Source organism: Mus caroli, unplaced genomic scaffold, assembly GCF_978045245.1.
Source record: "Mus caroli unplaced genomic scaffold, Mus_caroli_1 scaffold_6, whole genome shotgun sequence".
NCBI lineage: Eukaryota > Metazoa > Chordata > Mammalia > Rodentia > Muridae > Mus > Mus caroli.
The window spans coordinates 16,200,908-16,216,722 of NW_028227261.1; the positions used below are offsets into that span (position 1 = coordinate 16,200,908).

A 15,815-nucleotide genomic window follows, 5' to 3' on the forward strand; every position below is an offset into this window, starting at 1 on the left:
GAACTTGGAGTCTAGCCTTGTTGGAGAGATTTTAATTCTTTGTCTTTTATGATTCTTTATTTCTTTTTCTTTTTCCTTTTTTAAAGATTTATTTATTTATTTATTTATTTATTTATTTATTTATTTATTATATGTGAGTACACTGCAGCTGTCTTCAGACACACCAGAAGAGGGCATCGGACCCCATTACAGATGGTTGTGAGCCACCATGTGGTTTGCTGGGAATTGAACTCAGGACCTCTGGAAGAGCAGTCAGTGCTCTTAACTGCTGAGCCATCTCCCCAGCCCCAATTCTTTATTTCTTTGATAGAATATTATTGATAGAGGTTGAGATTGCAGAGACTTTCCAGTGGTCTGTCTGCGCCCTGCAGAATAGACAACTTAGAGTTTCTTAAAAAAGAGTAGAGTAGGGACCTTCCTTTTTTTCCTTTTCCTTTTTTTTTTTTTTTTTTTTTGGAGGCAAGGTCTCACTTTGGCCTCACCCTGAGACTCACTTATCTCTGCCTTCATAAAAGAGTGCAGGCTGCCCTGCCCGACACCCTTCAATTACAACATTACTTCGTACCACATACGCACGCACACATGCACATGCATATTTGGTGACCATTCACGTCCTAACTGAGAATGTTCGGGGACTGAGGTGCCAGTCCATGGGAGGACACTTGCCTCCTCCACATGGGCAGGGTTCTGGGTTGGATCCCAGCGCTGCGAAACAAAACCAGTGATGTTAAGTTAGTTGATTGCTAATAGCTGCTCAGAGTAGCTCACAGTTGCCAGCATTGCTGGTCTCATCTCAGGCACCTTGAGTGCCGTCAGAGCCAAGATCTGAGTCACGGCGTGAGTCCTCCACTCACTGAGCATGCACGTTAAAATGAACCGTGGAATAGGTATTTACAAATGACATAAAGGTGGTTGGCAGCACAAGGAGGTAAAACATCTTTCATTCTTAGCTAACATTGTGTAGACTCTGCTAAGCAACACCCTAGGATTTTGATATCCTAATTGTTCCTTAGATTCCTTTTCACTTTAAAATATAATTATTTGGGCAATTTATGTAGCTTAGTGATTTATTTATTTAGAGTACCCAAGCATAAAAACTGGAGGAGAGGCCCGACAGTGGCTCATGCCTTGTAGTTCCAGTTCCTAGGGAGACTGAAGCAGATGGGTTGGAAGTCAGGTCTGTCCTGGGCTACACAGCAGGACCCTGTCTGTCTCCAAGGGAAGGAAGGCTCAGGAGTAGGACAATATTGCATCTGATTGTTTGTTTGTTTGTTTGTTTGGTAATCTTTCCACTGCAGACTTGGGCTGTCACAGGCTCCAGTGTCTTCCCAGTGAAGTGTGCAGTTATGTCTCAAGGTCACCTGCAAAGAATTAAAAGTATAGTATGTTTTACTTAGATGAAACTGCAAAAACCCTTTAACATTAAGCTGGTGTAACCTGGTGGGTGAACTCTTTTAATCCCAGTCCTTGGAGGCAGAGGCAGGCAGACCTCTTGAGTTCCGAGGGAGGCCAACCTTGTTTACATAGATCTAGGTCAGTCAGGGTTACATAGTAAGACCCTGTCTAAAAATAAACCTCAGCTAAACAGATAGAACAAGGAACTTTCACATTAAAATCAGGGTGTGAGCCAGGCATTGTGCGTTGTGCATTGTGCACTTGCCTGTAATCCTGATGCTTAAGACTGGAAGTTTAAGGTCATCCTTAGCTAGATAGGGAGTTGGAGGTTAGCTTAAGCTATAGGAGACTTTTAAAAAGGCAAACAACAAAAACAGAAAAAAGGTTGATGTTAACACACACACACACACACACACACACAAAATACACACCTTTTGATACAAGTTGGAAAACCCCCAATAAAGGGATTACCACCCAGGAAGGCCCATTATATAGAGAAAGTGAGTGTGCACATTAGTGCTGTCTGGAGTCAGGTGAAACGCCTAGCATGTGAGTGTTTGCTTACACTGAGGTTTGCGCTGTTCAGAAAGAGGCGAGGCATAAAGGCAGCTCTGACGTGAATGTTTGCATGATTTGCATTCAGTTTTGTGTGCTCCTTTCTGATTAAATATTTTCCCCTCCTAAATGCAGGGCTTCAGATAACAGGGAGCGTGCTTATGAACATAGTGCCTATGGACACCATGAACGGGGGACAGGAGCATTTGATCGGACAAGACATTACGATCAGGATTACTATAGAGACCCTCGAGAGCGGACTTTACAACACGGGCTCTATTACACTTCTCGGAGTCGAAGTCCAAACCGCTTTGATGCTCATGACCCCCGATACGAACCTAGGGCTCGGGAGCAGTTTACACTGCCCAGTGTGGTACACAGGGATATCTACAGGGACGACATTACCCGGGAGGTACGAGGCAGAAGGCCAGAGCGCAGTTACCAGCACAGCAGGAGTCGCTCACCACATTCGTCCCAGTCTAGAAACCAGTCCCCGCAGAGGCTGGCTAGCCAAGCGTCCAGACCCACCAGGTCCCCCAGCGGCAGCGGCTCCAGGAGTCGATCCTCCAGTAGTGACTCCATCAGCAGCAGCAGCAGCAGCAGCACTGACAGGTAGGTTCTCAGCTGCTCATCGGCGCGGATGAGTGAGCTGTTCACGTGTTCTCAAACACTCCGTGGTCGGTGGTAATGGCCATAATACTTCATGTTTATGTAATAATAACTTCATGTTTAAATAAATACTAACTTCATGTTTAAAGAAAGTAATCTTGGATTTTTGTGTTTAATGAGTAACATGCAGATATCGAGTTAACCAGAGTCTAAGTGATGATGGTTTGTCAGAGCTGTTGTTGAAATTCAGTTGCTGGAAAGGAAGAGAACTAGGGATGGAAGTCTGGTGAGACAGAGGCGTGAGCCTGGATCTCTGGAGTTTCAGTTTAACTTCTTAAGTGTGTGGAGTCAACTTCTCCATGGGGCCAGATGTTTCTGAAAGCTGTTTGGTTAAATGTGTTAGTGGAATCCATTGTTTATTATCAGCAAGTCAATCAACTTTAAGCATATTTTAACACCATAGTGTGCTTTATCAATTTTATAAATGTATTCTTTCCCCCAGCATTACGGTATTGTTCTTCAAGGCTGCAGAGACTCAGTTGTGGGGTTTTTTGGATCTGAAGGAGTTTTCTGTTAGAGATAACAATAATAAATTGAAGGTAATTAACAGGGAGACGTAGGCTTAGGCTGTAAGCCAAAGTGTTCCAAAACTTTGTTTTGAAAGTAGAGTTCAGTAGCTGGTACAACCCTTAGGTGACAGTAGATAGTCTTCCTGTGACATCTGGGCCTCCGCTTTCTTATTGCTTATGGGAACCTTACAGAAGAGGTAGGTATGGCAGCCTGCACCTATAACACTCCCACACAGGAGGCTACAACAAGAGAATCCCCACCCTGCCTGCACAGAAAGACCCTACTCCAGTCTGCCACTCTTCATAGCTGAAGAACCTCAGATTCCCAGAAGACAAACACTCTTTTGGTTTTTTTTTTTTTTTTTCCAAGACAGGGTTTCTCTGTGTAGCCCTGGCTGTCCTGGAACTCACTCTGTAGACCAGGCTGGCCTCGAACTCAGAAATCTGCCTGCCTCTGCCTCCCGAGTGCTGGGATTAAAGGCGTGCGCCACCACTGCCCGACGACAAATACTCTTATTTATTGTGAATAGTAAAGTGATGTTGCTTACTGCGGTGTCAGAGTATAAGCCCCCTCCTCGTTGGCAGCTGCCACTTGCTTCATGACCGCTGGCAGGCTTCGTGCGTTTCTTCTCTCTGTTGTTATTCAGACTGTTAAACAAGGGGCCCTATGTTTAAATTTGAGTGGCATGTATTATAAACCTAGAACACACAGCTTCTTTGACCTGATTAAAAAGTCCAGAATTTTCTTTTAGTATTATGTGCTTACATCTGAGAGAAGCAGATGGCCATGCAATTGAATGACTCTCTTAGGTTCCCTAAACTGCCGAATTCACACTAGTCAAATGGAGACTTGTAGCCTCATCTTTTTTTTTGTTTGTTTGTTTGTTTATTTTTGTTTTTTTGTTTTTCGAGACAGGGTTTCTCTGTGTAGCCCTCCTGTCCTAGAACTCAACTCTGTAGACCAGGCTGGTCTCAAACTCAGAAATCCACCTGCCTTTGCCTCCCAAGTGCTGGGATTAAAGGTGTGCGCCACCACTGCCTGGCCTCATCTATTTTTTTAAGTATTCATTTATTTATCTCTCTGAGTACTCTATTTGCATTTATGCCTGCAATGCAGAAGAGGGCATCGGATACCATTACTGATGGTTTTGAGCCACCATGTGGTTGCTGGGAATTGAACTTAGGTCCTCTGGAAGAGCAGTCAGTGCTCTTAACCACTGAGCCATCTCTCCAGCCCCTAGCTTCATCTTCTTAATTTACCTATGATCTAACTATTAGGAAATTGCCATGTTAATGAGCTGGTACTTACTTTAAGAAGCCGACTGGCATGTTAGCTGGACGAAAAATGGATGAAGTTCATTTGAATCCTATGAACAGATTATAAAATCTTGTTTTGTTTCACTCTCTCCTTTTCTCATTTCTCTAGAACCTGGCCATTAAAGGAACCCCTTAGCATTTCAGGGGTCAGAGCTTGACTGGAAGTGTGTGTGTGGTGTGGATGTTGATGTTGTTATCAGGAAAGTCCATAAAGTCAGGCCCTGTGCTAAATTTATACTGAAGGCCATGGACCCAGTCTGGCCGAGAAGCAAAGCTTAAATGCACGTGTGATCTGAGATGCTCAAGGAACTGATCTTTGCACATAGCTTCTCAGATCTGTGTTCTGACAGTCTGAACGTGAAGGAGGGTAGGACCCAGGGACCAAAGTCTCAGGGAGAAAGTGGGTGAGCAGGGAGATGCCGAGGTAACTGTGTCAGGTGACCTTGTCCACGATATCCTGATGACGGGACAGGAGCAGGAGGGTCAGAAGGTCACATCTGACCAGCTGAGCAGTTTAATTTGCCTGACTCACATGGTGTTTTGTGTTTGAAATGGAGAACTTTTGTGTTCTTTGCTCTTTGCAAGGCTCTGATTTGTCCTAGAAAGGTGCACGATAATGGGAGGCGGGGATGGGAGCCTGCTACCAGAGGACAGCACTGCATGGGTTGGGGATGTTGACATTATAAGTGTGTGATGCCATGCCCTGGTGTGTGTGGTTCTTCAGGTTGAGCCTGGACTCTGTGCGTGCAAGGCAGGCCGGCTGACAACTGAGCCTGGACTCTGTGCGTGCAAGGCAGGCCGGCTGCCAACTGAGTCCGGTCGTCAGCTTGGTTATTTAACCCCTTTGAAGAGATTCTTAAACATTTCTTGGCTTACTGGTTTCCTTTCATGTATAGTAATAAGGAAGTGTGTGTGTGTGTGTGTGTGTATCTACAAATATGTACATACTTTAACTATATGCGTGCGTGTGCGTGCACATACACGCACACACACACACACACACACACACTCTCTTCTCTTTAAGCAGAGGGAACATAAGATTGACCGTGGTCACAATTCCCTTCCCAGCAGCTGTATTTTTCAGCTGGGCCTGGTATAATATTTCAGCCATATTTTGCTTTTAGTTCATTACCTGAGCCTAACATATTAGCTTATTGATTTCTTTCTATTATTAGCAGTGTGACAGCTGCTTTGTGATAAGTGCTTGGTAGCCATGTATAGAATGATGGGAGAACCTCGAGAGCTAGGAGAGGGCATTGGTCAGGCTGGAGTCTGGAGAATGTGAGGAGAGGCATTTGAATTTAGGACTTTTGTGAGCAAAGCAATGATCTGAATGTTTTGAGACCAGCAGATAATTTAGATAATTTTTGTGTGTGACAAGGTCTTTCTTCTTCTTTTTTTTTTTTAATATTTTTTTTATTATGTATTTTCCTCAATTACATTTCCAATGCTATCCCAAAAGTCCCCCATACCCTCCCCCCTCCACTTCCCTACCCACCCAACAAGGTCTTTCTATATAGCACTGACTGACCTGAAGCCTCACTGTGGAGACCAGGCTGGCCTCAAATCCAGTCACCAGCCTCTGTATCCTGAGCGCTGGCATTAAAGGCGTGTGCTCCCATGCCTGGTTAAACATGCTGATAGTTTAGATTTTATTCTTTAAAATATAATTTTTTTAGGTTTACTTTTTTCTATGTGTATTAGTGTTTTGCCAGCATGTGTGTGTGTGTGTGTGTGTGATGTATGCCTGGTTTCTACAGAGATCAGAAGATAGTGTTGTGTATCCTGGAACTGGAGTTATGGGCAGTATAAGTCACTATGTGGGTGCTCAGAACGGAAGTCAGGTCCTCTGCAAGAGCAGCAAGTGGGGGCTGGAGAGATGGCTCAGCGGGTAAGAGCACTGACTGCTCATCTGAAGATCCTGAGTTCAAATCCCAGCAACCACATGGTGGCTCACCACCACCCGTAATGAGATCTGATGCCCTCTTCTGGCACGTCTGAAGACAGCTACAGTGTACTTATGTATCATAATAAATAAATCTTAGGGTCGGAGTGAGCAGAGGTCCCAAAAATTCAAATCCCAACAAGCACTTGAAGGCTCACAAGCATTTGTTCAGCTACAGTGGACTCATAGACATACAATTTTTAAAAAAGCAGCAAGCGCTGTTAGTCATGGAGCCACCTTTCCAGCCCCCACCCCAGGGCTTGGCTCTATGCAGAGATGCGCTCATAAGGGCTTAGAGGAGAGGTAGCTCATGGGATGTGTACTTTGAGAAAGTAACTGTTGGGCTTGCTCACATGATAGAGTGCTTGCCTAACATGCATACGGTTTGTTCTGCAACACACAGCAGCAGCAACAACAACAACAACAACAACAAAAAGACCCACAAACCCACAATTCTTTACCACCCCGCTCTGCTGTAAAACCAACCAGCCAGCCAGCCAAACCAGCCCCATCAAAACCATGGAAGGCGCCTGTAAGCTCAGAACAGGATTGCAGTGGCTAGTTAGGTCCTTGGAGAAGGAAAGCCGGCTGTGCCAGAGGATGCCTGCCTGGGGATGGGTGGGCAACAGTGTGCTGAGAGCCAGGGTGACAACTCATGGAAGAGATCAAGCCAGGGATGGCCTGGCAGTCCAGGGCTCCCCACTGAGAGCAGCACCAGCGATGGCCTGGCAGTCCAGGGCTCCCTACCAAGAGCAGCACCATGGGCTCTGTGCCTTTCTCAGAGACAGCTCAGAACCAGCTGGAAAGCTTAGATGGGGGGTCTCAGTTACCAGGCAGGAGGAAGCAGAAGCAGTGGAGAGTGATGGATGGGACCTTTGGTCATGTGGTCACAAAGGAAGTTAGGTCTTGTACTGAGAATGGACTCTTAGCCCTGGGTTCCTTTTTTTTTTTTTTTTTTTTTTTTTTTTTTGACACAGGGTTTCTTTGTATCACCCTGGCTGCCCTGGAACTCATTCTGTAGACCAGGATGGCCTCAAACTCAGAAATCCGCCTGCCTCTGACTCCTGGGTGCTGGGATTAAAGGCGTGCGCCACCACGCTCGGCCCCTGTGTTCCTTTATAGGATGTTTTTTTTCCCCTCTAATTAAAGAACATAAAAGTAATATTTTGAAATGTTAACAAATTTATGCAGCTTAATTTCTTTTTGAGGAGAAATAGCTCTTTTAAGTCAGGCGTGGTATATACATTTATCATTTAAACAGGATCAGAAATTCAAGGGCATTCTCAGCTACAGAGTGAGTTTTGGGGTCAGTTTGGGATGTATAACCTGCTGTAAAACAAACTGAAGACGCGCGTCCTTTTAATCCAAGCACTAGGGAGGTAGAAGCAGGCAGATCTGTGTGAGTTCGAGGCCAGCTTCGTTTGCAGAGCGAGTTCCACGCCAGCAAAGTACATAGTGAGACCCTGTTTCAAACACACCTTCCAAAAACGCAAAAGGAAAGCCCCAGACAGAAGCACTAAAAGAAGCCCTCTTCCCTCTCCTAGATAATTCTTAAATGTAATAGTCACAAAAGCTATTCAAAGACCTTTGAAACTAAGTGTTTTGTATAGTGTACAGTATAAGTTGCCTGTCATAAAGGGTTTCCCTCCTGTCAGTTTGGCTGACTGGGAGACCAACCTTTGACCACTGTGAGTGACGACTGCTGCTGGCAAGACGTGTAGCAGCCCACCTGGGTGAGCCCGCCCAGGGTCAGTGGCTCTGCAGCCTTCCCGAGAGCTTCTCTCACCGCTTTTTCCAGCAGTTGGCTGGTAAGAAAGAAGCAGGCCCCTTGTCTGAGCTCTGAATGCGCTGCCCTGTGCTTCTGGAAGCGTCTTTGTTGCAGCTGCAATCCAGCGTGTCACTGTTCCTTTAGCAGAACACTGAGGTTTTAAATTTGGAGAGTGTGCATGCATGGGTGCGCGACGTGTGCATGTGGGTGTGTGAAGGCTGTGCAGGCTGTACTGGGCTTGTTGAGGTCAGAGGGACAACTTGTGGAGTTGGTTCTCTTCTCCCTTTATGTGCGAGCCAGGGTTGAACTCTGGTGGCCAGGCTTGGGCAGCAGTGCCTTTCTCCACTGAGCCACTCTGTGAGGCCTCAACAGAACACTGTCATCCACCCACCCACCCACCCACCCATCCATCCATCCATCCACCCACCCACCCACCCACCCACCCACTCACCCACCCACCCATCCACCCACCCACCCATCCACCCATCCACCCACCCATCCATCCATCCATCCATCCATCCATCCATCCATCCATCTATCCATCCATCCATCCATTCAGTTTTTAAGGTTTCTCTGTGTGGTCCTGACTATCCTGGAACTCTCTGAAGACTAAGCTGGCCCCAAAGGCTGAGATCCACCTGCCTCTAACCTTCCACATGCTGGAGTTAAAGGCCTGTAGCACCACTGCTGGGTCCAGAGCACTCTGTCTGTCTGTCTGTCTGTCTGTCTGTCTGTTCATGTGCCTGTGACTTGGCCATAGCTACTTCATGGGGTAAAGCAGGCGGAGTGAGACCAGCCTCGCTTCAGGGCTTCCAGCAGAACACTTTGAAATGCATTCAGTTTCTTGGGTGTTTGAAACCAGAATGTTTAGTATGTAATGTGACTGAGAGTTGAAATTCTCAAAATAGACCACGTGGTTTGGGTGTGTCTTCCCTAGATCCACACCCGAGTCTTCCTTAGACAGCTTTTGGCAGCTTCACTGCTTAGTGTGGTACTAGAAGCACAGACCAGCAGATCAAGCCTGTGGGGAACTGAGCCGCCAGGACCTTAAGTCTGGGCTGGATCATTAGGAGAGCGTTTGTCTGTCAGACATGTGTAAAGCTGGGGCTGGGTCCCCAGCACCCCAACCCGGGTGAGCAACTTGCTTGACGGGAGAGCGGTCTACTTTTTCTTGAAAGGAAAATGAAGAAAAAAATGTTTTGGTTGTTTTTAAATTGATACAGAGTTTTACTGTGTAGGTCAGGCTGGGCTCAAACGCAGAAAGACTGTCTGTCCCTCTTGAGTGCTGAGATTCAAGGCATGTGCCACCGCACCTGGCTAAACATGTAAAATTTAAAAGGTTACCTTTATTTTTGTGTTTGTGTGCGTGAGCACATGTATGTGCATGGCTTGAGGATGCCAGAAAGAACCTCAGATTCCATGGAGCTAGAGTTCCCGTGATTGTGAACTTTAAAAAACCACTTGTTAGTGTGTATATGGGAGTGGTGTTTGTAGGGCACGGTTTGTGTGGAGTCCAGAGGACACTGGCAGGGCGTGGATTGTATCCCTCCTCCCATTGAGCTTGTCAGCTTCAGAGCCAACTTTCTTTTGACATTAGTCATTTTGCTGTCCTGGAAATTTTTTTAAAGTTTTTTTCCCTAGAGTATTTATAGATATATTTATTTTAAATAAAAATGTTGAGCAAATTATATTAGAAGTTGTCTATGAATGGGCATGGTCTTGAATGATGCTGTAATCCCAGGACTTGTGGGGGGTGATCAGGTTTTCAAGGCCCTCCTCTGTTTACGTGGCACACTTGGGTCAGCCTAAGGAGACTCGAGACCCTGTCTGAAATGAAAAATAAAGTTGTCTGTGGTTCTGCTGAGCTCCTCTAACGCTGGACACTTTGAAACTTTGTCTTACCTGAATTTGGGGTAAAAAGTTTAAAAATATAATTACAATATTGAATACATTTTAGATTCACACACACACACACACACCCGCCCCCTGTTGTGGGGCCGGTGAAGACCTTGCTGTATCACTGAGATACACTTGAATGGTTGACAGTAGGCATGAAAAGGTGATGAAAACGATACTTTTAATGTAAAAACTGTCAGCATAATGTAACCCTAGTACTTTGGAGGTTGAGGCAAGTTAAGTACAAGGCCATCCTGGCCTATATAGTGAGATCCTGTCTCAAAAACCAACAGAAGCCAGTCGTGGTGGCACATGGTTTTAATCCCAGCACTCAGGACACAGAGGCAGCGGATCTGAGTTTGAGGTCAGCCTGGTCTACACAGCAAGTTCCAGGACAACTAGAGCTATACAGAAAAAGCCTGTCTCAAAAAACAAAACAAAACAAAACAAAAAAGACAAGACGACCCCGGTGTATAATCTCTTACTTACCTGTGAGAACGAAGCCTGCACATGGTTTTGTGAATATCTGCGTGTTCTGTACAGATCGCAGCCAGCTTTGTAGTAGATGTTTTAACCCTACCAGTTCACCGATTTACGTTGTCAGAGATGGCTTTATCTCCAGCTCAAATAGAAACACCTCCAAAGTTGCTGACACTTGTAGGGTTTGAAGGAGTGTGTGAGGGAGCCCTGGGGTTGGTCGGCACTTGACACCTTTGCTTTGCTTTTGTAAGTGTGCTTTGCTAGGGGTTAATTAGAATGAGTTTGCTTTGCGTGTGTAGAGTACACTCCTGCCACAGTGAACATGTCTGCCCTTCCGCGCCTTCCATCTTGTTTGAGGCATGGTCTCTTGTTCCCCACCGCTCCTGCCAGGCTAGCTGGCCTTAAGTGACGGCTCTCTTATGGAATGCAGATACATCCGTAGGTCTGTCTGATTCTAGAGATGGAAACTCAAGTCCAATGTCTCTCCAACCCTTGATCAGTTTTTTGGAGAGAGGCTCTTGGCAGTGCCCCACTTGCGTGTGTGAGGATATTAGGTGCGTGCCACCATGGTGGGCTTGGTAAGATCTTTCTAAAGTTAGGTAATGCTTTTGTTACGACATTTTCATTATAGTGTATATGAGTGTTTATTTTATTACCTGGTCATGTTTGCTATGATAATATATCATTTACTAGAAAGTCCCGCATGTGGGAACAGCTTCATAAGTATATTAAGAGTTTCTTTTTTATTTTCAAAGGTTTATTTATTTTATGTATGTGAGTACACTATAGCTGTCTTCATGCACACCAGAAGAGGGCATCAGATCCCATTACAGATGGTTGTGAGCTACCATGTGGTTGCTGGGAATTGAACTCAGGACCTTTGGAAGAGCAGTCAGTGCTCTTAACCACTGAGCCATCTCTCCAGTTCCAAGTAACCAAGTAAGAGTTTTTGGGTTTTTTGTTTGTTTGTTTTGTTTTTTTTTGTTTTTTGTTTGTTTGTTTGTTTTTTTGAGACAGGGTCTCTCTGTAGAGCCCTGGCTGTCCTGGAACTCACTTTGTAGACCAGCCTGGCCTCGAACTCAGAAATCTGCCTGCCTCTGCCGCCTCCCGAGTGCTGGGATTAAAGGTGTGCGCCACCATATCCGGCATGTAAGAGTTTCTTGCTGAGTGTGATGGCACACACCTTTAGTCCCAACCCACAGGGGGCAGAGGCAGGCTTGCCTGTTCTACATAGTGAGACCCTGTGTCCTAAATAAAGAAATAAGTCAGCTTAAGATGAATTGCTTCAATTGAAACATTATTTTTTTCCATTTGAGTGTTATGGAGAAAGTTGCTATAGTCTTGTCAGTTGCAAAAAGAAATACACACATGTGAATTTGTGATAGTCAGCAATTAGGTTTATATTGCTTTTTTTGGACTAACAAATGAAATATATATATTTTGGGGCCCTTAGGAAGATTTCAAGTAGAGGTTTAGAGATTTCTTTTTTACTTAAAGCAGCCAATGTCAAAAATTAAAGATAGAGGGTTGTTTTGTTTTGAGGAGGGGCTATTGGGTATGGGACCTAGGCCCTTTGGCCTGCTCTCCACTAAGCCCCGCCCTCTAGCTGTACATACTCTTAAGAGGGATGCCTCTTAGGTAAGCCCAAGTGCGGGGCTGCGTTGCCATACATGAATTACTTGAGCCTCTCCAGGGTTCAGAAAACAGCATCAAAGAAAATGTGCTGAGCAAAACTATAATCATGACTGTGGGCCTTTCTAGCCATTAGGTGACGTTTCTAGTTTGTAATTCCCTACTGTTGATGGTGGAATCCAGTAAAAGTCCGTTAATGGTATTATCCGCCAGGGTTTCCGCTTCCTTGAAGTGTGGTATCCAGATTTTCCTGGAAGTTATCTTCAGAACCGGGAGTCAGTGGCCAGACCCGAGGGACAGCAACTCCTCACCTCCCGCCCCACACCCAGAGTGTTCGTGCATACTCCGCTTCACGCAGTGTAGGGCTGTTGAAAGGTGGAGTGTGTTTAGTAGAGTGTTCTGGTGAGGATGGACGGACAAATACTGCAGGTTTTCCCTTCCCTTCCATGGCAACCTGCAGGGGTCACTGTGTGGCCTTATTTAGCAGATGTTCTGTTTTGGCCACTGCAGGCCTTGCTTGCCACACAACCTTGTGTCTTAAGGCTGTGGGGCATGGCCGGGCTGGGAGTGGTGTGAGTTAAGGCAGGAAAGATGGGAGCCCAGTTCCAGCTGCCATGAGCCAGGAGTGGGTGCGTTTCCTAGCTGGTTTCCCAGAAACGATGTCAAGTCTAGAATTTTAGTAACGCTAAAAAGAAGCGTGCGCGCATCTGTCTGCATCTGTCTGTCTTCTGGTGGTTTTCTGGCCAGAAGAATAGGTCTTCAGTTTGGGGCTTAGATGCTGAGCTTACTCGGGTTTGCTCTGCCCCTGGAGAAAAGAACCTGGAGTCTGTGGCTGAGTTTTGTTTGAGAAGCTAGGAACTGTGTGTTTGTATCTTGAACCAGCCTGAACTGGAATTATCCGGTTTGAGTTGGCTGTTTGCCACCTCCTGAAAGCTTCCTTGTTTTGCCAGCCTTTGCCTTGTTTGTGGCATTGCTGGGTGCAGTGGGCAGAAACTGCTGCTGGGACTGTCTGGCCTGGTAGAGTGGGTGTGCTCGTGGGGGCGGTGTCCACCAAGCCCAGAGGCGGGGCCACTGGCTGGCTGCTGTCATAAGTCCTCTTGTCCCGTCCCGTCCCCCGCCTGCTGTAGTCCACTGTCCTCCTGTCTCTGCCTTCTCCAGCGAGCAGGTGACGAGAGCCTTGCCAGGCTCTCTGTTCTTCTTTCCCTTGGACTGTGCCAGGGTTGGTTTTGGTTAGTTTGAAAGTACTTAAAACAGGTTATGGTAAAATCTGTGCTTGATGGAGTGTGGATTTTAACTTTGATGAAATGTTTGTTTGTTTGTTTTCGAAGCAGGGTCTCACTGTGTAGCCCTGGTTGCTTTGGAATTTACTATGTAGACCAGGCTGACCTTCGAACTCAGAGATGTGCCTTTCTCTCCCTCCAGGTGCTGGGATTAAAGGTGCTGCCCTGTCTCCTTTGTTCTGTTTTTGATACAAGTTTCTCAAGTAGCCCGGCTGGCTTCCACTTTCTGGAGGTTCTAGAAATTCTGACTGGCAACGCATCCTCACTCCTGAGCGTTGGCCTGTAGGAGTGAGAGCCCTGGCTTTCGGCTTTTTATGTAGTAATTCCTTGCCATTTTTTCTCTCTTTTTAAAAATAATTTATTTTTACTTTGTGTGAATTAGTGTTTTGCTTGCATGTATGTCTGTGTGTGAGGGTGTCAGATCTTGGAGTTACACTTGAGAGCTGCCATGCTGGATCTTGAACCCGGGTCCTCTTGAAAAACAGTCTGTGCTCTTTACCTATGAGTCCTCTCACCGGCTCTCACTTTTCTCTCACTCTCTCTTTTAAAATATTATTTTTATTTAACATATATGACTATATTGTAGCTGTCTTCAGACACTCCAGAAGAGGACATCAGATCCTATTACAGATGGTTGTGGGTGCTGGGAATTGAACTCAGGACCTCTGGAAGAGCAGTCAGTGTTCTTAACCACTGAGCCAGCTCTCCAGCCCAACTTTTCCTTTTTTAAATGATGGGAATGGGAGCTAAGATTTAATCCCCCCCCCCCCCGAGCAGGAGTCTATTACCAATCAGTATAGGTGCCCCCATTCCCTGACAGAATCTCACTGCATATCTTGGGCCTGCCTGAATTTGTGGGTGCATGCGTGAGCGTGTATTCATGTTTGCTTAGAGGCTAGAAGAGGCCTTGGGACTCCTGGAACAGGAGCTAGTGTTTGGGGTTGTTAGCATGATTGCTGCCTTACATCAGTCCTGGGGTATGAACTGCGGTCCTCAAGGTAGGGCCGCTAACCACTGGGCACCTCGCCAGGCTCCTGCCTCACTCTGGGCCACCACAGCTGGCTACACTCACTGCTGGTGGGGAAAGGAAGGGTAACGTGAAGGGTTTTAAAGTGCCCACTAAGGTCTGCAGCAGAGGTTCCTACTGTGCGTCTGTGACCGCAGTGGCGTGGGCTGGGCTGCTGCAGATCACCGTTCCTACATCAAACCCCAGGCCTCCTGGGGTCTTCTTGATTCTCAGCAGGGACAGCTGCTTTTGAATGTGCCCTGTCACAGTGCCACAGCCGTTGTGCATTATGGCTTTGTGTCTTTGGTGAAAATTCTAAAGAAATGGTCGCATTTAGAGGGAACAGCTTTAGGCCGAGGTTTCTCAATAATAAGCCAGTGTCCCCAAGTTGTAAAGCTAAGCTCTCTCTGGGTAGCTGAGTGCCTTTCAGACCTCTTGGGCCTGAGGATATGTCCAAAGAATGTTCTGAAGTAGGCACGAGCGGGCTTCTCTCGTGTCCTGGACAGGATGGAGAGTTAGCTGTAAAGTTAAATTTGGGAAGGGCAAAACCTCAAAGTATCTTGGCCTAGGCATTGACACAGGCTGCCTCAGGTGTACCCAGTTAGGATTTCGTTTGAAATGAAATAGCCTACGTTTTTGCTGGGTATTGTGGCTGGCACCTGGGTTGTTGTACTCAAGGGCCTAAGGAAGGAGGCTCTCACTCAAGCCTGAGCTGCAGAGCGACATCTGGATTTTCTTGTTTGTTTTTTTAAAAAAAGGTGGGTCATGGTAAACAGCACCAAAGAGGCAGAGGCAGGTGGATGGATTTCTATGAGTTCGAGGCCAGCCAGTATTACATAGTAAGACTCAGTGGTCTGAATGAGAATGGTCCCCAAGTAGGCTCATGTACTTGAATGCTTAGTCCCCAGTTGGTAGAACAGTTTGGGAAGGATTAGGAGGTGTGACCTTGTTGGATAAGGTGGCCCACTCGGGGTGGACCTTGAGGTTTCAAGAACCCACGGCAGACCCAGCCCTGTTCTCTCTGAGGATGAGGATGTGAGCTCGCAGCTACTGCTGCAGTGCCATGCATGCTTGCCTGCTGCCATGCTTCCCACCATGTTCTTGGACTCACTCACCCTCTGAAGCCGTAAATAAGCAAGCCCCCAGTTAAATGCTTCCTTTCATAAGCTGCCTTGGTCATGATGCTTCATCTTAGCAATAGAAAAATAGCTAAGACAGATCTTGGTGCAAAACAAAACAAAACAAAACACACCTCCCCAAACCCTTCCAGCGTTCTGTTTGATCCGTGGGCTGCCTTGGTTCAGGCATTCCTAAGCATTTTAGTTGGTGGTAATTACTTCACGGTTGAGAATAAGCACTATGA

The 15,815-nt window shown here is 46.3% G+C and overlaps 1 protein-coding gene across 3 annotated transcripts in view; it reads left to right on the forward strand.

Moving 5' to 3' along the window:
- Window positions 1-15,815, forward strand: part of Spen (spen family transcriptional repressor) — a 69,645-nt gene that overhangs the window by 19,567 nt on the left and 34,263 nt on the right. For all 3 annotated transcript variants that reach the window (XM_021160274.3, XM_021160275.3, XM_029475803.2), the window contains exon 3: window positions 2,086-2,562. In XM_021160274.3, coding sequence (XP_021015933.1) covers window positions 2,086-2,562 — 477 coding nt within the window. The remainder of the gene's footprint in view (window positions 1-2,085; window positions 2,563-15,815) is intronic.